General features: G+C 37.6%; 1 protein-coding gene across 2 annotated transcripts in view; it reads left to right on the forward strand.

Moving 5' to 3' along the window:
- Positions 1–6,377: 6,377 nt before the first annotated feature.
- The window catches only part of nr3c2.S (nuclear receptor subfamily 3 group C member 2 S homeolog), a 194,599-nt gene continuing 177,964 nt past the window's right edge, over positions 6,378–23,012 (forward strand). The window contains exons 1-2 of one of the 2 annotated variants that reach the window (XM_018243272.2): positions 6,378–7,063; positions 15,552–17,310. In XM_018243272.2, the coding sequence (XP_018098761.1) occupies positions 15,554–17,310 (1,757 nt within the window). In that variant the 5' untranslated portion in view covers positions 6,378–7,063; positions 15,552–15,553. The remainder of the gene's footprint in view (positions 7,064–15,551; positions 17,311–23,012) is intronic. The other variant, XM_018243273.2, reaches the window with a different exon arrangement.

The following is a 23,012-nucleotide window of genomic DNA, read 5'->3' on the forward strand; positions in this document are numbered from 1 at the left end:
ACGTGTGTCTTTTTTCAACCTAACTTACTATGTTACAATGCCCATAAATGTAACAACTGTCAAATGAAGAATATTACCATTGTGACCAACATTTTTGTTATCTAGGCACCTAAATGTTTTGCATTCCTAAAATGAGTGTAAGGCTATTTTACTTTTGCTCAGCACAGTCCACCATGTAAATGATTAGTTACACGCTTGATTCTTAAAATCTCATTTGATTCTTAAAATCGTTTACGTTGGAAACCATTAAAAGGATTTAATAGTGCAGAGTGGGAATAAACACACATAATTACAACTGTGCTCATTAAGGGTAAGTCATTTTAACAAACATGGTGATTAAAAAAAATTGAACTTTATCATTTCACTAAACTAAAAAAAAAGTTATATGTGTGTATGTGAGTTAATGTGGGAGACTGAGATTTTTAAATAAATATACTGTCTGCAGTGGAACTTGATTAAATGTTCCTACATGACCTTTATCCACAAGGGGGCACTTATTTTTACACCGCTAGGTTTCTGTTTCTTGGAGAGAACAAAAAAATACAAGAGAACTGCAGTGCTATTATCTAACATGCCCTAGGATATAATATATGGCAAATAATGTAAAGAGAAATATACATACTTTTAAAATGTTGATTTGATGAAGTTTTGGGCTATCCCAAGCATTCTGTAGCAAACCTACAGCTTTATGTTTCATTTGACTCCATAAAGGATGTTAATAAAGGATACAAGGGGGAATGTAATTAAAATCACAAGCGTTGTTTAAAATGTTAAATGCAAATGTTTCGTGCTGCTCGCACTGTAAAACATATCACTGGCAAATATAACATTTGCTTATTATCGCTAAGCAAAAGTTAGCATTAACACCTGCTCTATAGTTTCGTTAAATATTAAGTCGCAAAAAAATCTAAGTTTGGATCAAGTACAAGGTACTATTTCATTATTACAAATAAAAGGGAAATCGTTTTTAAAAATGTGGATTATTTAATTATAATGGAGTCTTTCGGAGACAACCTTCCCATAATTCTGAGCTTTTTGGATAACAGGTTTCCAGATAACGGATCCTTTACCTGTAAATACATTGCTAATATTTGCAAAAGCTATTTGGTCACAAACTTTGTGAGGAATTTGTAAGGTGGGGATCAGTCAAAAAGGACGCAAACATGGTCGCTAACATTTGCAATGTCTTTGCGAAAGTTCCCCAATACACTTTAATTCTGAGTAACTAAAATAAAAGAGATTCTGTGCCAATAAATGTGAACTAATTTACACCAAGGTCTTTCTGAAAATAAAACAAACTTTAGTAAGTAATTAAAACTGAGATGAGTTAGAATTATTTTATAAAGAAGTACCTGTTTCATTCTGTCATATACATGTTTTACATTGACTTATATTTCTTTATTATTTTATTACACTGACATATTATATTGACTCTTTGACTTATATTGACTTATTTTCAACATATGTAATAAAGGTGACATTTTATTATGCCGTATGGATAAGGCATGCAGGGAGGTTCTTCTTTTCTCTGAACTGATAATTAAACATCGTCATGAAACGTACGTAAACCTTTTTAGTTTTTATCATACATAGGGGGAAATTCAGAGCACAGAGTAGATACAGCTTTTCTTTAGTGAAGTGATAGCAACAGTTTTAAATTACTACATGGGTTTAAACTTGCAGTTATACTGTACATTTTTGTAATTTTGAGTCAGTGACACTATCACGCCAATAAGCCACAAACTTATTCGTGTTTCAGAGGAACTACATGCTAACTCACTTTCCTTATGCCAGACATTAATATACAGATAATGTACATGTCATTTATTTGCTTATCTTTTTCAGATATAATAATGGGCTTACCAATTTTAAGGATCTATATTTAAAGGCCAATTAAACCCAGTAGACACATGGGTACTAACATTATGAATAGCAGTAGCCTTGCTTACCTTCCAATTTTCTCTCGCATAGGGCAAGGTGCAATGTGAAAATCACAGTGCCACGCCACTCCCAGCTACTGCACTGTTGTTCTGCACTCCTCTGAGGGTGTCAAACACATAGTTTGGGAACAACTGGTATGGAGCATGGGTTTACTCTTAATCTTCCAAAATTTGTGTGAAATAAGCTCCTATTTGTCTGAATATAATGCTAGTTTATGGTTGTTTCCTGTATTTACAAAATGTGACATGTACAGTCTTTGATCGTAATAGATGTCATGGATAAATCCATGATCCATTTAATATAACATGGAGGGAACATGGTTGCGATGGGTTTGAATAAGGTAAAAAAAAGAGCTTGTTATAGGACTATTCATTCAACAGGGACATGGTAGGCTTCTAGTACCCAGCAATACACAGTGGCAGATATGTTAAAATTTAAATTCTAACATTTTAGATTAAAAACATTACAGACATAATATCAAAGGCTATTGTGATACTAAGCTCTATAGTTAGTATAGGTATGGGTATATAGAATTTAATTAAAAGTAGGGAGGGGTGTGTGTTTGGATGCTGGGTTTTCATTTGGAGGGGTTGAACTTGATGGACTTTGTCTTTTTTCAACCCAATTTAACTATGTAACAATGTAACTATTAGTAAAAACGTAACACATCAAATTTCTCGATTATCTTATTTATTAACAAATTGGAATCATAAACCTTGATTGCACTAGAATTGTATACTACTATACATTTTTCAAAAGTCTAGAATTTTTCTGAAAAACTCACTATTTAAAATAGTACTGATTTTAAAAATACTGTATCTCTCCTGTTAACTTCTACAGAATCTCACCTGCTTCTAGCAGCCAAATTTGAAGAAAATGTCAAAATCTTCAGTTAAAAAAATTTGAATGTATAAATGATAGCGATTTAGGTTTTTTTGTTATCAATAACTCGAACCACAGTAAAAGTGTAGTGTCTAATATGATAAACATGCCCCTAACAGTATTCTCTCTTAGAACCTACTGTTTTTCTTTTGTTTGTTTGTTTGCTGCATATAAAGTACATACCCTTAAGAGGAGTGTTGCCAATTGGCTAATATATTACCAGTTTAGAGAGTACAAACAATTTTTCATGTAATTGTTATATAACTCTGTAGGAAATAAAGACAAGATAGATATGAAGGATCATAATTTTTCTTAAGGAACTGCAATCATGAGCATGTAGTGTGACTAAAGTCTAGACCATGGCCAGATCAGCCAACTTTAATTGCAGTGGCAGTGGCATTGTGGATGGCAAGGTTGGTTTATAAGCATATTATAGATATCTTCCCCAGACAGACCTTTACACAGGCTTTTACGTTTGTACTCAGAGACCTGCAAAGTGCTTGTAAATGGCATTCAGACTATCTGGCAGTACTGATTTCATGCTAATTGCTCAAATAAATGTAAATATGTACAGTCTGTGTTGCAAGGTGAATTTCTTATGAAATGTGGTTAAAAAGCAATGTCTGTAAACACTTCAGTAAAATATTACATACTGGAAACTGTAGTGGATTTCGTGTATATGATAGAGTTAATTAATTAATTTTGGTTGAAAAAAAGAGAAAAGTCCTTCCAGTTCAACCTGCTCCAAATGACCCTACTGGATATATATTAGGCATGCTAGAAGCTCAACATCAACCGGCAGGGTATTCCACAGCCTCACTGTCCTCACTGTGAAGAATAATTTTCACTGCTCCAAGTGATAGTTCAGTTCTTCAAGCCTAAAGGAGTGGTCTCTTGTTCTTTTCAATGTAAACAAAATATTAGTGTAACATCCTTCAGTTTACATTGAATTGAGTAATCGTGTTCCCCTTTCTCCAGAAAAAGGAAAAATAACACCGACATGCCTAATTGTTCAATTGTTCCATTCCTTTTACCAGTTTAGTTGTAATAAGGTCTTACACTGGATCATTAAAGAGACAAAATTATGTTTTCAACCCTCGGATTAATACCCTTTTTATGCAAGACAAAACTTTATTTATTAATTTGCTTTAGTCGCTGAGTGACTCTGCGTAGAGTTACACAGTTTGTTATGCATAAACATCCTGAAATCCTTTTCAATTATAGACACACTACTATTCAGTGTAGGGATGCACCGAATCCACTATTTTGGATTCGACCGAACTCCCGAATCCTTTGCGAAAGATTCGGCTGAATACCGAACCAAATCCGAATCCTAATTTGCATATGCCGGGCAGAAGGATTCGGCCGAATCCGAATCCTGCTGAAAAAGGCAGAATCCTGGCCGAATCCCGAACCGAATCCTGGATTCGGTGCATCCCTAATTTAGTGTATACCTAACATTTATATACAGGGGTCCAACTACCAGGAGGCAAACTGAGGAACTTGCCAGCAAGGATGGCAAAAAGTTGCTCCTGGTTACATTAAGAGATTACATTTTTTTTTTTACATTTTGGCTCTTTTACCACAGAGAATGCAATTGCACTGTCTACACTAGTGATGTTGCCCCCCTCAAATCCCAGCCAAAAGCTTCAAAAGGTAAGCACAAGGGGGTGTCAATGAGCACAGAATTGCCTATGTTTGAGTGTATAACCTTGCTTTTTTTCCAACACGTAACCTAATTTGGTAATTTGCTGCCCAGCTCTCCAATTGAGTCAAATCTCTCTGCAAAGTAGGAAAAAACCTGCATGGAACTTGTACAACTTAGTATAATCAAAATCCTTCTCAAAGTCATTAATAAACAAAAAAGCAAAGGACCATAGACAGACATACTGTTGCAGTACAACAATAACAACAACTCCACTGATTTAATTAGACCACCACTTAGGGGCAGATTTATCAAAATGTGAGATAAGAGCTCAAAAAACTTACCCACATATGATTTATTCTGATGGGATTTTTAATAGTGCATTTATCAAATGTGAACTTATTCACCCATTGATAAATACGCTTTTAAAAATCCCATTGGAATGAATAGAAAGTGGGTGGATGTTTTTGTAACAAGCTGTCCTGTAGCCAGCCATCTATCCTATGCAAAATTCTAGCCATAGAGTACACTGGAATGGGAACTCTGTTTGGGGTTTTAAGAATCATAAGCCATTTTGTAGGGCTGCAGGCAAAAAGGGGAGGAAGTCATTATGATGGCGCTATAACAACCCAGAAGAAGCTAATTTAAATGTTATTCTATGTAATCCTGACAAAAGCACATGCTTTTTACATAAAACTAATTCTGTTATGGTAGGACATTTTTCAGGAATACTATTACTCCCATTCTGAACCAATATGGTAGTTATCATCGTTGCAGGTGTTTGGCCAGTCATTTTTTTTATTCTTGTCAGTTTTACCCCAGGACCCCTTTGACTACACGCGCCTCCTCTTTTAGCTCCCTACCATCAGCCAATTCCTATCCATACCTCCCAACATTTTGGAAGTAAAAAGAGGGACAAAAAAATTTTTTTGCACGTAGAACAGCGACATTTTTTTGACCACGTCCCTTTCTGTGGCCACACACCCTAATTACCATGTTCATTTTACGCAATTTGGCAGGTTATGAAAGTTTGAAACTATTTCTCCTTATCTAAACTCTTTTTTTTGTGTCTCAAAATTGTTATAAAGTATCTTATTTGCACCCGTTAGCTGTTCTGTGTTCTCTGCTAAAAGCCAATTAAGTGAGAAACTTTGTTTCTTTTTCTGGCTGTTCAGTGCAGAGAAAATAGGGACTTTCCAGTACAAAAGAGGGACTGCAGGTTGAGCTGTCAAAAGAGCAGGGGCGATCCTGGCCCCAGCGCCGATTCAGATTTAGGAGCCGCCTGAGGCGGCTCCTGCAATGCCGCCCCCCCTCACCAACTTACATGTCGGGAGGGGAGGCAGAAACTCTATTGCGGAGAGCGCAATTGCGCTCTCTCGCAATAGTACAGCCGAATTTCCGGTTCAAAAACCGGACATTCGGCTCTTAAAGGTGCAGGAGCGGCTTTTTGCCGCCCCTGGAATCCTTTCAGGCGCTGCCGCCTGAGGCGAGCGGCTCAGCTCGCCTCATTGGCGGCGCGCCCCTGCCTGGCCCCTCCGCCTGAGGCATCAGCAGTTGCATTTTTGCTGCCCCTGGTACCTAGTGGGGCGCTGCCGTCTGAGGCTCAATGGCCTCAAATGGCGAAGCACCCCTGCAAAAGAGGCACTGTCCCTCTGAAAAAGGGACAGTTAGGAGGTATGTAAAAAATCTGCTTTATAACATATAAACATTTTCTTAGGGCTCTTCCTAATGAAACTATCAGTGGTGAAAGCGTCAGAAATACGGACAAGGCGCTTCACCCTGCACAACCCCGGCCTGGCACCTCTCCATTCACTTATTAAGTTATCCTTTATTTCCCACAGCGCGCCCACATCACACTCCAGACTATCAGGTCTCTAGCTAGACTGGAAGCTCTGGGGACCACGTGACGGCAGTCATGTGACTGCCTGATGTCACGCTGACATCACGCCTCCTTTTCTCTGCATGGAAACTAGACAGCACCGTGCTCAGACTGCCTGTCACTCAGCTGCTGCCGCCGTCGCCGCTGCTGTTTTCATTGCAAGTATCGGCCGGGCTGCTGCACCGGGTCTATCTGGCAGCTCAGACTCTTGCCAAGTCCCGTGCATGGAGACCCCGGGCAAGGCTATAGGCTGCGGGCAATCCCAAGCTTATGTAACGAGTGCCTGTGCAGCAGTGTAGTGTACAGCGGAGGAGAAGTCCTATGTTGCTTTCATGAAAGAGGAAATAAGAACACGTTAGGGGGCGGGGATAGAGATGCAAGAGCCGGGACACTGAAAAGTTGCCACCTTGATGCTGCGACTCTGCGCTGCCTCCAAGGAGTTTATTAGAGGCAGCGACAAGTTGGATGTATTTCTCGGATTCCCTTCGCCGCTGAACTGACCCAAGTCCTTCGCTGGGGGTGGAGGAGGTGTGACTGGACACCAGAGCTGTCACCCATACGAGTGCGACCCCGAGTGCAAGTGACACATTAACGCTGCCTCTTTGCCTTTAATGGTTGCTCTGGCTCGTTGTATCGGCATCCTCGTCAGATCAATAGGTTGCAGCCGGGGGGGGTGTGTTTGTGGTGGGAGCAGCCGGCCATGGCATAGACACAAGGTGAGTGAGTGTGTGAGTGAGTGAGTGAGTGAGTGTGCAGCTGCTTCTTTCCGCTGGGGAATGCAATAGTGCAAAGTCCATGCTGGATTAGGAAGGCGGGGGAGGGGGAGCTTCCACTTGTTTTATTAACACGTTCACTTCCAGTCAGGTAAAGTCTGCGCTGGCACTTTCAGTTGAGCAGAGCCCTGGGGGTACTGGTAGTGCAATGACATCTGGAGGACTGCACACGGGCTCGCAGTGTATGTGTACTTGTCTTGTGAAGGCTTAAACGGCAGCCAGACGTGCGACCCACTTGTGCGACTTTCTCTCTCTCTCCACGCACGACTGTCACTTGTCACCTGCCAGTCTACTGACCGCCCTGCGTATTTATAGAGCGATTATGCGACCTCTCCCCGCAGTTGCCGCTGCTTTAGCCTAATTTTTGCCCCCGTAGCATTCGCCGAGGGGAATCGTCTCATTTTTGAGGCAGAAATCTCTCCTTTGACGTTTTAAAGTCGGTCGGGGAGTTGCTTTGACCTATTAGACTGTTATTGCGTCATAAAAGCTGGCTTAGACATAGGAAGTTTAAAGGTGCGTGAGACGTGAGTGTTTGTACTGTACTCCTGTCTCCTCTCTCCCCCACCCTCTGCTCTCCCTCTGCTCTCTCAGCTCCGACTAATGCCCTCGAGTCTGCCTGCTACTGTGTGTGTGTTTGTGTCAGACAACTTTGTAAATGGGCAGTTGCTTTCAGTGTAGTGTGTTTGTGTGGGAAACAAGAGGAAACTTTGCTGTTTTGTGCACTGAAAGGGATGGCAGTTCAATGTGTATTTGTGTATATAGTGTATAGTGAATAAAGTACTCCCTTTTGTAAAATATAAGGATATTATAAGTTACCGAGGAGTTTCATGACCATATCATCCTCGTGTTTTTATACAGGTCATGGGACTCCGAGGTAACTTCTAATATCCTCATATTTTACAACTGGGGGTACTTTATTTATTATAATACACAAGTTTCAGTGAGTCATGTGACAGAAATGACATCAGAACTCACCGTTTATAACCAATGACATCAGAACTCACGTTTATAAGGATATTATTTACAAGATATTCATGGCGTTTGTGTATTATAAGATTATATACCTGCTTTTTACGGCACTTCCTAGAACACTGTATATATGTGTATATATATATATATATATAGATATATATAATCATTTTAATATTTATTCACCTGGTTTGGAATACACCGTATCCTTTTGCATAGTGGAAATTTCCAGTCTGTGTAAGTAAAATATGTGACCGCCATGTATTATTGCAAGGCGAGAGTTGCATTGAACGTCTTGTCCAACTGTATGATACAGAAGAAATCTCAGAGGGCACCCAGCGTCTTGCCAAATGGCTACAGGCCTGTGTGGCTCACCTTGTTGCAGGTGCAGCTCCTGAAGACTGTCATTGTTTTTATTTGACACTGGCATCTTTTTTTTTTAACTTTCTTGTTATACCTGTTGGGTCAAGAAGAGATTTCAAAATCTGGGCAGATTAATATCTTGCATCGGAGAATAAAAAGATGTTTGTGACGGAAGAGGCTTTTTTTTTAATGTAGCAATTAAACGCTTCTGTTCTTTTTGCAGTTGTTTTTGGATTCATTTTATGTTTATATAAAGTTTCAGAAGCACTTTTCTTGGAAGATAGGTTATATTACTAATTGAAGACCACAGGTACTTTGTAGGCAGGATAGAGTTAAACAATTACTTAGTAAAAAAATAAATAAAGCACAATTAAAACCCGAATCATAGATACAGGTAAAATATCTGCTATACAGTAAGCTCCAAAATAAGGCATTACAATTTCCCATAGTGACCCATTCAAACAAATAATCTAAATGTTGACAGATTCAATATTTCTCAGTTATACATAGACAATCCTTGATGGTAGCTAAGCTATCAAAAGTCCATATTGGAAAAGCATTTTTTTTTTTTTAAATCACTGTTAACATGATTTCTGCTAGATGTAAGGATATTAACACACATTGCATTTTATGATGAATTTGCTGGATTGAACCAAAAAGTAGATTCATATTGCCACTTATGGAGCACAACTGGCTTATTTTAGTTATTTATAGTTACAATTTGTAATGCATTACTACTCCTCGTTTATAACTGATGACATCAGTACTCACCGTTTATAAGGATATCATTTACATGTATATTTAATGTATTATACATATATATATATATCTATATATATATATATATATATATATATATATCAAAAGGTAAAGACTGGCACACTCAGGGTTTGTATATTATGCAAAAAAGGAGAGTTTATTCAACGTTTCGGCCCTAAATCAGGACCTTCTTCAGAAACAGCAAACAGCTGTACCCTGAGTGTATGTACATATGTGGCGTGCACCTATTTAACGATATATATATATATATATCAGTAGAACCCCCATTTTACGTTTTAGGGGACCAGAAAAAAATTATGTAAAATCCAGGAAAATGTAAAATAAGGGATATGTATTATGCATAATATATAGGTGGGACCACAAAACAACAATGTAACATGAGGGGAAACTTAAAATCAGGGGATGTAAAATGGGTGTTGTACTGTATACACACACACACACACACACTTCCCACTCAATAATAATTTTAAACATAATTTTAAATATATTGTTTTTATGTCTGCACCTTAAGGGGGGGCCTGGGTGAAACGGAAATTTCAATATACTGCAACAAGCATATTGACAATAAAGATTTTGATTGATGATTGATTGATTACTAATATATACTGATATACTGTAGTAATATGGGGAAGAGAAAAAAAAGAAGTAAAAAAGAACGACTAGGATAGATGTGCAGATTGTAGTTTGGGGACTGTACACAGGAATTAAAGTGTCTAGGAGAGAGACAGTGTGAGTATATAGGAAATACAAGGGAATTGCTGCCTGCGTGTCTAGTGAGCTGTTCTGCAGAAGGAAAGGTTTACAGTCCGTGTCGCAGTAGTCAAGTATATGTTTCCATAGGGCTCTTCAGCCTCTCTGAAAGGGTTAACTTCTGTGTCGCAGCAACTTAATATCAGTCATGCCACCTCGCTTGTAACTGACAAGTTGGTCTAGCCAGTGAAAGGGCTGGGAATGTTGAAGGAGTGTCAATGACAGAGGGGAAGGACGGGGCCCACGTAATATTTGCTGTGGGATCTGATGTTTAACCTCTTCTCTGTCAATATATACTTGTAGTAAATGCCAGGAAATGCAAGTGTAGATGATGACTGTGCATACTCTCACTAGTGTCAAGCAACTAGGAAAAAATAATTTTATTTGAGGGTATATTATCCTTACTGGTAGAGTTGGAGTTAAATGATTTGAACACTCCTTCTCCTCCTCCCTCTTCTTCTGCCGCCACCGGCTGGGCACACACACACACAGACCAATGCCGAGCCTGCTACTGTTTGCAAACTAAAGCTAATCTGTCTCTACCACTATACCTGGGCACCTGGCGCTATGAGAGACTAGCTACATCAGAAAGGGGGAGGGAAAATAGCAAATTACATGCAGGGCCTAATGCAGGTAGGGAACAGGTGCAAATATCCGACCTTGCAAGTGAATCCCTTTCTCTATTTTAGGAAGATGTTAGTTCCCTACGGCTCAAGGTCCAGACAGTAAAGACACATTAATAAATCTATGGAAAACTCAGGGGAATTATGCGGAAATGTAATATTTATGCAGGTTTATCACTTTATATATGCAGCCATAAGGTAACAAGGCCCTTTCATTACTGCATGATTGTTTTGTAATGCATTAAAACAAGTTCAGCCATGTTCAATGCCATTTTTATAAGTGTCCTTTGTTAACAGTTATTTGTACTTTCCCACTAAGACCCACCATATTTAAACGCATATCTTTTTTAGTAGTTGTTTAATGCATTTCTCTTGGTATGTAACCCTGGCAGCCTTTCTCTTTATATGCACGCACTTCCCAATGTCTTTTAAAGGCATTACTTCTATAAAGAAGTATAGATTATGATTGGGGCTTTTACATTTTTAATTACACTTTTGAAAGTAGTGAATTATGTGTCCAGGGATGTGTGAATTACTTTGTAGTTTTCCTGTAGAATGTTGATTCCTAACATTTGACCTATTATAATGCATCTACAGTGCTGCTAATAATAAGTAAAATGTCCATGTGGCAGCTACATTGTATACTGTTAGAAAAGTTACAGTGGTGCTTGAAAATTTGTGAACCCTTTAAAATGTTCTATATTTTTATATGAATCTGAACTTAACATTATCTGATTTTCAAACAAATTAGATGAAGAAAACCTAGTTAAACAAAAGAAACATCAATTATTATATTTGCTCTTGTATTTATTGCAACAAAAATATATCCAATAACATATCTGCGTGTGTCAAAAGTAATTGAATCAGTATGCACTTACATTCGCTCAGTATTTGGTGTACAATAACTGCAGCAATAACTGCAACTAAACATTGCAGTAGCTGTTGATCAGTCCTGCACATGGACTCTGAGAAGTTTTATCCCATTTTGCCATACAAAACAGCTTCAGCTCTAGGATGTTGGTGGGTCTCTTAACATAAATGCCTCAATTTAGGTATTTACACAACATTTCAATTGGATTAAGGGCAGGACTTTAACTTGGCCATTCCAGAACATTCACTTTATTCTTCTTTAGCCATTCTTTGGTAGAAAAACTAGTCTGTTTAAGCATGACCCACTATCTCTTGAGATCCAGTTCACGAAAAGATGTCTTGACATTTTCCTTTAGAATTCTCTTGTATAGTTCAGAATTGATTTTCCATCAGTGATGGCAAGCTGTCCAGGCTTGCTAAACAGGCCCAAACTAGAATACTCCCACCACTAAGTTTCACAGATGGGATAAGGTTCTTATGCTGGAATTTGTAGTTTTTTTTTTTGTTTCTAAAAATGTAACGCTCCTGATTTAAGCCAAAAAGTTCTATTTTAGATTAATCCTTCCACAAAACATTCTTTCAGTATCCTTGTCCACATGATCTTTAGCAAACTGTAGAAAGTCAGCAATATTTTTAGGGGAGAGCAGAGACTTTCTCCTTGCTACCCTGCCATACACACCATTGCTGTTCAGTGTTCTCCTAATGGCGGACTCATGAACATCAACATTCACCAATGTGAGACATGCCTTCAGTTGCTTAGAAGTTACCCTGGGTTCCTTTGTAACCTCTAGGACTATTAGTCCAGTTGGATTTATCTTTGATGGTCAACAACTTCTGGGTAGGGTAACAATGGTCTACATTTGTATACAATCTGTCTGACTGTTGATTGGTGGATTCGAAACTCTTTAAAGATAGTCTTGTAATCTTTTCCAGCTTTATGGGCATCAACAACTGATGTCCTCAGACACCTCCTTTGTTCGAGCCATGATACACATTCACAAATGTGTTGCATGTTTGATCAAGCTTTTCTGGATCCCTGTTTAAAATAAAATATGGTCTCTCACTCACACCTGATTGTCATCCCGTTGACTGAAAACACCAGATTCTGATTTCACCTTCCAATTATATGAGAATCCTAAGGATTCACTACATATGCAGATATGTTATTGGATCATTTTGTTCAATAAATACATGACCAAATACATACATTTTTCTTTCATATGTTTAACAAGGTTTTCTTAATCTACTTTTAGTACCTGTTTCAAAATCAGGTGGTTTTTTAGGTCATATTCATATAAAGGAAAATTCATTTTGAAAGGGTTCACAAATTGTCAAGCACCCCTGTAAGTTTCAGTGAACAAAGCAATATATTTATATATACAGTCTGCTCCACTGATTGGATTGAAATTGCATCTAGAGATTCTAGACAGTGTCAATTAAAGAGGACTTTTAGGGGTGTGGTGGAGATGATTCTAAAATTTATCAAAGCCTCATGGACCTGTGCAGTGTGGATTGGGCTTACAGTTGAGTCTGCTTCCTGAATTTCCTTAATTGATCAATACATAAAAGTACTTACATTTTATTAGCGAGTTCCATATCCTAATAAAAGAGCATACATTCATAGTTCATCTGTTCCTCATTCATATTTAGTTATGTTATAGGACATTTTTCATTGTTTTTTTATACTTAACTGCTTGACCATCATTGTGTAAAAGTGGTATATTTAAAAAAAAAATCCAATATTTTGATCACAAAATGTGATCTTCCTCAGGGAAAGGAAACTTAGTGCAGTGCTGGGTTACTGCAACATTTGCTTTACGTGCACCCATGGAAGCTGTTCCTTTTCAGTTAGGAGTGTGCGTCCTGTTTGCTGTTTCCTTGATATAGTTCTGCACATATATGCATACATAGTTGTGTGTGTGTGTGTCTGTGTATGCAGCATAAGAAAGTAGTATGGATGGCAAGTATGAAAGTCCCTTGTTTAATACTTATACTTTATACTTATACTTTATGTATATAGTGCTAATAGGAGATATGCATCACTGTAGAATTTTACAACTGTGAGTGAGTATACAATTAAGTTTTTAGAGCATTGCTGCTAGTATGGCTAGTTCTGCAAGTATGGTCTTGTCACCTGTAACCATATGGTTGCCTGTAGTGTGATAAAAATGTTTGGTATGTCATAGCGCCAATAGTTTGGGACCAGCAGGTTATTCCTTCAAATGTGAGTGCTGATGTTTGAGCTGACTCATTGTGATTTGTTCATGTTTTTGTTGGACAGCATACCTTGTGGGCCCACAATTTATATTCTGGTTTGAGCTGAGCAAGTAAGTGGCGAGAAGCAATGTTCCCTCTAAGGTGTGCACTCATTTGTGTAAATTGTGGTGCACACAAAGTATTTGGTATGAAAACACATTTTGTAATAATTGTGACTTGAGTACACATTTTTTAAGAACTGCACACACAAGTTTAAAATGCGCGCACAAAAGAATTTTCTTGCTCACATAGCCTAGAAGTAATTTGAGGGAACATTGGTGAGAAGATGCTGATTTCTGGGCTAACGTTTTTTACTGAAAGTCACGTGTACACAACTTCCTTCTGCACTGACTCATAAATTGAATTTTAAATGTTTAACATGACACCCAGATGAGAAAAGATATTGGGCCATGTGTAGCCTCAGTAGTTAGTTTAGCAGCATTGTAGTGCTGGGGTACTGAATACAATTCTAGCCTGGGCACACTCTGCAAGGTTATCCCTGTGTCTGCATGGGGTTTCTCTGGGAACTCTGGTTTCTTTCTACACTCCAAATGCAAGATCCAGTTAGGCAGTGGAGAATGTAAATGGAAAGTAAGATCTGTCAAGTCCTGTTTAAACATGTTGTTGCTATAAAGCATAATACATAATAAACCCTTTATATATTGTTTTTACAGCAGATTTAGCAGGAGTTTGGTTTAACTGACCCACAGATGCTGGCACCCCTCACATAAAGTTATGACTCTTACAAATTTATAAAAGTGTCAAAGTTTTCCTTGGCTAGTTTTTTTGTTTACATGGTCATGTCTGTTCATCTGTCATTTTATAGGAAATGTCTCCCTTTACCTTTATTTCTGATTTATCTGTTGTGTAGCACATCATGGGATGGTGCGTAAACTAGAAAGGTTTTACTCATGCAGGATGTGTATGGCTATTAAACATTTTGAGACAACCTAAACAAACAGGTCTGCTTTAATAAATGGCCAAAAACTCCTGTTTTTAAATTCCTTCTATACAACCATATCATATAAAGGTATGTTGTGAGGTTTTACTTGTTTGCTTTCCGGCACTGAGCACAAATTAAGGAGGCACTTTTGTCTAGGGATGCACCGAATCCAGGATTCGGTTTGGGATTCGGCCAAGATTCGGCCTTTTTCAGCAGGAATAGGATTCAGCTGAATCCTTGTGCCTGGCGGAAACCGAATACAAATCCTAATTTGCATATGCAAATTGTGGGGATGGCCAGATTTCACGTGACTTTTTGTTATAAAACAAGGAAGTAAACCAATTTTTTCCACTTTTTCCTTTACCACCCCTAATTTGCATATGCAAATTAGGATTCGGTTCGGTATTCGGCCGAATCTTCCAAGAGGGATTCAGGTATTCGGCCGAATCCAAAATAGTGGATTCGGTGCATCCCTACTTTTGTCACATATTTGTTAGGGGTGTGACAGTTGCAGTGCCTCCACTATTTCACCTGGTCCTGTCAGTATGTTAAAGCAGCTACGCAAATATATATTATCAAATGTAGTTGTACACATTTTTATAGGGCAACTTGCAAGCAAGTTTTGATTTGCAAAAAACCCTACAGATGTACTGTTAAAAATGTATGCTTATGCAAATCACATTTGGTGCAGTAGGGCTGGTGAAATATATATATATATATATATATATATATATATATATATATATATATATATATATAATGCAGTTCCTGCTCCTCTACTCATTTCTGTTGCAAAATGTCACTTATTAATTACTGAAGTTAAATAAGGTAGGCTATGAGCTATTTCAAGTGAAAGCTAAATATTTTATCTTTTCAGGCATGGAGACTAAAGTATATAAGAACTTCCAGGAAGGAGTCAACATGGAGAGGCAATGGGGCCAAGTTCCTCAGGCTGTGGATTACTCCTCTCCAAATTCCACACAGCAGACTGCTGATAATACTTACATGGAAATAGTAAATGTGAACTGTGATTCTGATCCTTTCCCTCAAAATAATGCAGAATCAGACAGTAAAGAGAAACAAGATCTCCTCCCTTGCCTTCAGCAAGAAAGCAGTAAGTCTAGTTTGTTGACACAGGAACTTAAACCTGAGCTAGCGTCAAAAGAACTATCTGCAGCTGTAGCTGAGTCAATGGGTTTGTACATGGATTCTGTTCGGGATTCAGATTACCCCTATGATCAGCAGAATCAACAAGGCACAACTGGATCTGGAACTATTTATCAGAGTATGAATCGATTTTACAAGCAAACTACACAAGGTACTTTTCCAGCAGATTGTCAGACTCAGTCCCTAAGGTCAGCTATAGAACCAGACAATTCCATGAATGGTAAACTAAATAGCAATACTGCAAGGAGCCCCTTGCCTTACAGTGAAAAAAACTTGTCAGCGGGTAGCCCTTCTGTTATGCCACGTCCTGTTTGCAGTCCAACTGGCATTAGTTCGACTTCTTGTTCCACCACATTTGGAAATTTTACAGCCCACAGTCCTGTTAACCAGGTAACTCCAAAATCTTGCTCACCAAATACAGATAATAGATGCTCCATATCTCATAGCCCTGCTGGTACTGTGGAATCACCCTTATCTAGCCCACTGAGTAGCATGAGATCGCCTATTTCAAGCCCTCCAAGTCATGGCAGCTTAAAATCTCCAGTTTCCAGTCCAAATAATATGATAGTGAGACCTTCTGTGTCAAGTCCTGGGAATATAAACACAAGAAGCTCTCTTTCCAGTCCTTCCAATGCCAATAATAGGTCCACTATTTCGAGTCCAGCTGCAAGTTCCATGGGATCATCTATGTGCAGTCCTGCAAGTAGTACATTGGGATTCCTACCTGGAGTAATGCCTACAGATGGTGGGACTGCTTTGGATGCCATTATTAGTGCAGAAGCAAAGGATAAAGGTGCCCAGCACATCATGTTTCCTAAAGTCGAGGAAATGGGTAATGAAATTGCTGATTCTACTATTACCCCTGTAAAATTTATTAAACCAGAACCTGACGGGATTTTTAGTAATGCTTGTTTTGGCGATACTGCTTCTTCAGATACAGCTTTCACAATTCCAGTAAAGCAGGAGTCATGTAAAAACAATTCTTGTTCTAGTGCTCTTTTTAAAGGCAGCCAGTCAGCAAATCCATTTCCGTTCATGGATGGCTCATACTTTGCTTTCATGGATGACAAAGATTATTATTCTTTATCTGGAATTTTAGGACCACCTGTCTCATCTTTTGGGGATAGCTTTGAAGGTAATGGCTTTTCTAACCAAAGCCTAAATGTGGCAATTAAACAAGAGACTGAGGATGGCAGTTTTTATCCAGAGAACAATATGCCTTCTTCAGCTATTGTTGGTGTAAATTCATGTGGCCAGTCATTTCACTACCGAATCGGAGCTCAAGGCACTATTTCTTTGTCTCGACCTCTTAATAGAGACCAGTCTTTCCAAAATTTGAGTTCATTTCCTCCTGTGAGTTCACTGGTTGAGAGCTGGAAAACACAATCTGAACTGGCTCAAAATACTCTGTCATCCAGGAGAAGTGATGGCTTTCCAGTTCCAGGATACATTCCAGAAAACATGTCCAGGTGAGTAAGAAAGCGCTCACGTGGTTTATATTGCAGGCTTTTAATTGGCTTATAGTTTACTAAAAGTGTTGTTTAGTATTCCCTGGGCTGGGTTTTAAGAATAATTTAAAATGTTATTTATGTTATGGGTTATCTGGTATCAGAAAGCTATTTGTCAGAATTTGATTAACTTTTTCATTTTTTATTTGTCCTATATACTGAACATAATTGCTAAATTGTCTAGCAATTTCATACTGTGTGGTGGAAATATTGTGATTGGTTTGAGACTTGCCATGTCTTTTCCTTGTATTTTCCTTGTATTTTCCTTGTCCAGTGGCTGAGAAATAAAGTTGTATGTAATTGTAATTTTGTATAAGTTAGAAAGATTCATTACAATTAAGTGTGCACCAAGAAGCATTAGCTCTGTTATTGTGCATATGTTGATTTCTGAACCACAATAAGAAAAACATTATTTAATGTTGTGTTGACCTTTTGTGTAGCTAGAAAAAAATCCTATGCAAATGAAAACCAGAGTGTTAGTGACAAGTGTGAACTTGTTTGGAAAATTACCTAAACCTTTTTTTTTTTTCTTCAAGTGCCATGTTCATTCATCTGTACATGTATATGATATATTATCCACAAAGCAATAAATATATATAGTATCTATTATATGAAATAGGAAATGTAGGATGTTTCAATTTAGGATCTATTATACAGAAACCTGTTATCCAGAATGAGCCAATAATTGCATTGTAATAAGACAATGCCTTGTTAAATAACTCTTTGGGGTTTACATTTTTTAAGGCATAGCTCTTCATATTGCTAAAGAATCTCTTCTCCTGAAAAGCCCTGGACAAATAACCCTTTAAATTGTGTGGTGCTTTATAAACTTGCCATGGTCTTAAGATAAGATCCTGTTCAGTTATAATGATATGAGCTCTGTATAAGTGCTTTTTTTCCTTATTTTATAATATGTGGTAATCTAAAAAAGTGTATCTTTGTTTAGCCACTCAGTGGTATCAAATGGTCCAGTTCCAGTAGCCAATTGCTGTACGTAAATGCACTGCAAATGTCTAACCAGTAGGGTTGTAGCTAGCAATCTCTGCAGCTCAATGAGTAATGTAGTTATTTGATTGCTTTATATATTTTTTTCCCATACTGCTTGGGGCCCTCACTCTGCTAACACTATCCCTGTTTAGAACACAACTGTTGCACCATAAAACATCCACGTGTTTTCTCTTTTGCCATTCATATTGTATTCTCTCCTTTTTTGTCTCTTTGATTCCTTCACCTGCTTTGTTTTGCAAGTGTTTGTATTTGGAGTGGTGTTGCTTGGACTTTGAATTATGTAGGTTTTTTTACATCTGTTTTTGAGTTGTCAAGAGCACGCTGGTCCAGACAGAAAATACACTTTTTTTGCCAGCCATTTTGATTTCTTATTTTGTATTTGTCTGTTTAATAGTTGTAATTTCATTCTGTCTTATTTTACCAACTGTTCCTCCCGCTTTCACAGAATGGTACTTTATGAATCCTGTTACCCGCATTTACTAAGTGAGTCAGGCTCACTTGCTCTGTGTATGTCGCACTTTAGGGGCAAATCTCAATGTTCTTTTATAAAGGATTGTTATCTGTTCATGTTAATTTCCTGGTGAACTGGCCTGTGAAGGATTATGTATGGAGTGTAGAAGACCCAGACTGATATTCAGATTTTTATATTAACATATTATCGACGTTCTCTAACATACAAGTAATAATCTTTTTAGTGGCTACTTGTTAGTAAAGTTCTATTAATATTTTAAACATGCCCAAAATAAAATCTTTGTTGGTAACTCCAGCTCACCCTTCCTAGTATGGCTACCTTGGGATTCAGGTTGGATTGAATGTTGTTCCATTCAGTGTTGGACTGGGCCGGCGGGACACCGGTAAAAAACCCAGTGGGCCCCGCCGGCCCAGACGTAGCCAGCGCTCCTGACCTCCCCCCCCCCCAAATCGTGAAGGAAGGTGCGATGGGTGAAGCAGGTAAGCACCGGCAGGGGGAGAGGGACAGAGGGAGGCCGGTGACTGGGGCGGGGGTCGGTCTGCTACTTGGGGGTAGTGGCGGGGGCCCTGGTTGCTACTGCAGTGGGGGCCTCTGATGTGTCAGCCCCGGTGGGCCCTGACCCCCCAGTCGGACCTTGGTTCCATCCCTCTGTATTATAGACTGTCTGAACCAAAAAATGTCTACTATGATATCTAAAGCAGATGAGTTTTCTTAAGAAAGATATTAATGAGTTGAAAAAAGTGCAAAGACATCCAACTAAACGGAATAGAAGAATTAAACTAAATTAGAAGGAATAGAAAAATTAAAATCCTAATAATCTATGTAACTGTATAGTGAACAAAGTATTGTCTGTCTAACTAGCTTTTTCTTTACATCTTGTAATCTATTACAAATAAAGATAGTTCATTTGTATACATTTTTATCTAGCTAGCTTGCTATTTTAGGTTTGTTAGCTACAGCCCAGATGTTTGTACAGAATTTGCATTATGTAACAATCGTAAAGCTGTATTTGAAGTCTGAGCTAAATATCTACATTAAACAGATTTCTGATTTTATTTCATTTTGTGTACTTTTAAACCAAATCATGTGAATTTTATCCAGAGGCCTGTCAAATTGCAGATCAAGGAAAATGCCAGAGCTTTGCCAGCAATCCCAAGGATAATCATAGCAGTCCAAACAGATTATCTTTTTTCTTAAGGCTTTTTAGGTTATATTTGAAAGATGATGAAGCTCTTAACTAATTTAGTGCAGTTGGAATGTTACATACATTAAATTACACATTTTCAAATGTATAAATGTACTTCCAAAACATCATCGGTGTTCAGGACTCAACTCTTAAACATTCTCTTAACCATCTCCTAGAAGTTTCTCCAAATAAATGTAGTCTAACTGATAATAAACTGTGCAGTACCACTCTGTCCCATGTTGCTTTGCAACTGTCTAATAATGACATGCATGTTAGCACAGCATATAAGCATTTGTGGCACAACTGCAGTTAGCAGACTTGTATTTTTGTCAGAGACTACTGACTGTGGACTGTTTTTTATTTTTATTCGTAGGTTTTCATATTGTGAGGCCTAGGTTTAGCACTATGTTGAGAGCTACAGAAATCTTTGCTATGAAAATCAGAAAAAATGGACGAGTTGAAAAAATAATCTAGATATAACATACAGTAGATTATATATGAATTTCACTGATACAAGACGTAAATGAGAGGCCTGTGTTACAAAAAAGCTTACATATTCAGTGGCACAGTGCAATTGAAGGGTCTATTCATTAAACATACAGATTACCTGCATATATTAACCAATACAATAGGTAAAATATCTTGCTTGTCGGAGATTACAATTGAAAACTAGGCATTTTGATCAAGCAGTTAACTCTAGGAAACCACAGCAATCAACAATTTTTCAAGTGGCCTCTTCATATATGCAAATCCATATGGAAAGGACCATAAGAACTTTCTTCTCTACAAACAGCAGTGTGTTTAGAAAACATCAATTTGCCACAATTGGGATTATTTATAGTTGCTATATATTAAGAGGCCAAATGAATTACTTTATGTAAACATTGGGTCGAACTACCATATGGAATAATTGATTATTTTTCCACACCATCTTTTGAAAATGTTCTGACTGTTAAGAATATTCTGTTTTGCAAATGCATTTAATCTGCTGAAACAGACATTTTTATCACTCCTCTTTGTACTATAAAAATAAGTAACCTTCGTTAAATAGAAATAGAATAGAAAAATGCACCCAACAGGAAACTTATTCTTAAAATTGTTGTGTGATGCATTTTTTATAGGTGTCCTCTACTAAAGGTGAGATGTGATCAGTAAAAAAAAAAAGTTTTTTTATGCAGGGATTCTACTTGAAAAAAAGTTTCAATGGGGCTGTATTAGGCAGCTTGGAAGATCCTAAAAGTAAGCGCAAGTGAGCCCAATGTTGTGTTACCAATGTTGTTCTCTCTTCTTCGATTGACACTGGAGCCTTTGCTTTTAATGGGGACATAGTTGTACTCCAGGCATTAATAGACCTCAATTTAGTTTAGGCTCATTCAACTATAAATCAATTTAATGATTTTTTTTACAGATTGAACGCTGAGATGTTTTAAAGAGGAAGTATAATCTTGTAGAACTTGTAGGTGTCTATTAAAATATACCAGATAAAAGAGCCTATATGTAAAAACCCTCTTTCATATAAATAAAAATTATATTTTTTATTAGTATGTGCCATTGAATAACCGCATATTAAAACACTAAATTGTGTCATTTTGACAGGTATGAGTCAATATGCTCACAAACAATCCAGTAGCACTCAAATATGCAAGCATCAGCCAACAAATGGACAGAGTTGTGTTTTTAACTTTTTCCTTCCTATTACAGTTTGAATACTGATATTCTGTAGTAATTTACAGTGAAAAAAATGCACAGATTTCATCAAGTTCACTTTCTTGTCTAATAGAAAACTGCTTAACTGCTAGTTGACCCTGAGATAGGAAAAAAAGCCCAGTCCTATGCCTCTCCAATTTGTCCAAGAGGGAGGAAAAAGACTGCTAAAAGTCTAATCAGAAAATGCTCCATCTCAAACCTGCCGAGGTCATGTAGAAATCAATGGCGGATGTCCCTTTTACAATTGGAAGATATCATGATCTGCACTGGGTTTTGTACAATAATCCGAAAATATTTTCAAATTTTTTCAAAAATTTATTTCTTACAAATTCAGTCTTTTCCCACACTGAATTTTTCGAATTATTTTATTGATAAATAAGGGAAATTGTGGATAGGAGTTTGGTCGAAGTTGTTTTAATAAAATAATGAGAAAAAATATCGGATTTTAATAAATAATTCCTAAATCTCATCTCTTACTTAGCTTTGCAAAGGTGACCCAATCCTTAATAGACAGTGCCCTCCCCCAAACGCATCAATGAACAAATTAAATTAAAGTGACGCCCCACTAAGAACTGTAGTCAAAGTATAGAATGTAGCACTGAAATCCACCCCCTCTGTTCACAATACTTTAGCCAGTTTGCTTTCCATGTACAAATAACATTACCAAGACCAACAGCCGTTAGTATAGGAAGCAATAATTTATGTAGCCCTGTATCAAATCCTTTGGAAAAATCCAAGATCAACTGCAACAAGTTTTTAATCAAAACCTATCCATGGGGGAGTTACAAATGTTACTCCTTCAAGGTTAAAAATCTCAAAGGGAGATACCCCAGTATGGTAAGATTATTTAATAGGTCTAACTCACTGAAAAAGCTGGCTACAAAAATATGTTCCTCATCGGTTTAAACACACACACTACAATATATGAATATAGTTGAGGGAAGAAGTTATTTTGTAAATTTGTACAACAACAATAAATAAATTAAAGTCAGAAAGAGAAAAACAATTCACACCAATAAGAATAAAAATCCACATCTCGCAATATAACATTGTTCCTTAAACTGTTATTGCATTGCGAATTTAAATTGCCCACGCTTAAGAAGTGCTTGAAGGTGTTGTAATCTTTTGGAGCTAACATAACAACTTTTTCAGTAAGAAGTTTTATTACATTTACTGCGCATTGGCGCAAACTGTAAAATCGCCTTCCCTTGTCGGAAGTGGTCGCTAAACAGTTTATAAAATGTGTTTGCGCAAAGGCATAACTTGTATATTTATAAGTATAAAAAATAT

This window comes from Xenopus laevis, chromosome 1S (assembly GCF_017654675.1).
Source record: "Xenopus laevis strain J_2021 chromosome 1S, Xenopus_laevis_v10.1, whole genome shotgun sequence".
Taxonomy (NCBI): domain Eukaryota; kingdom Metazoa; phylum Chordata; class Amphibia; order Anura; family Pipidae; genus Xenopus; species Xenopus laevis.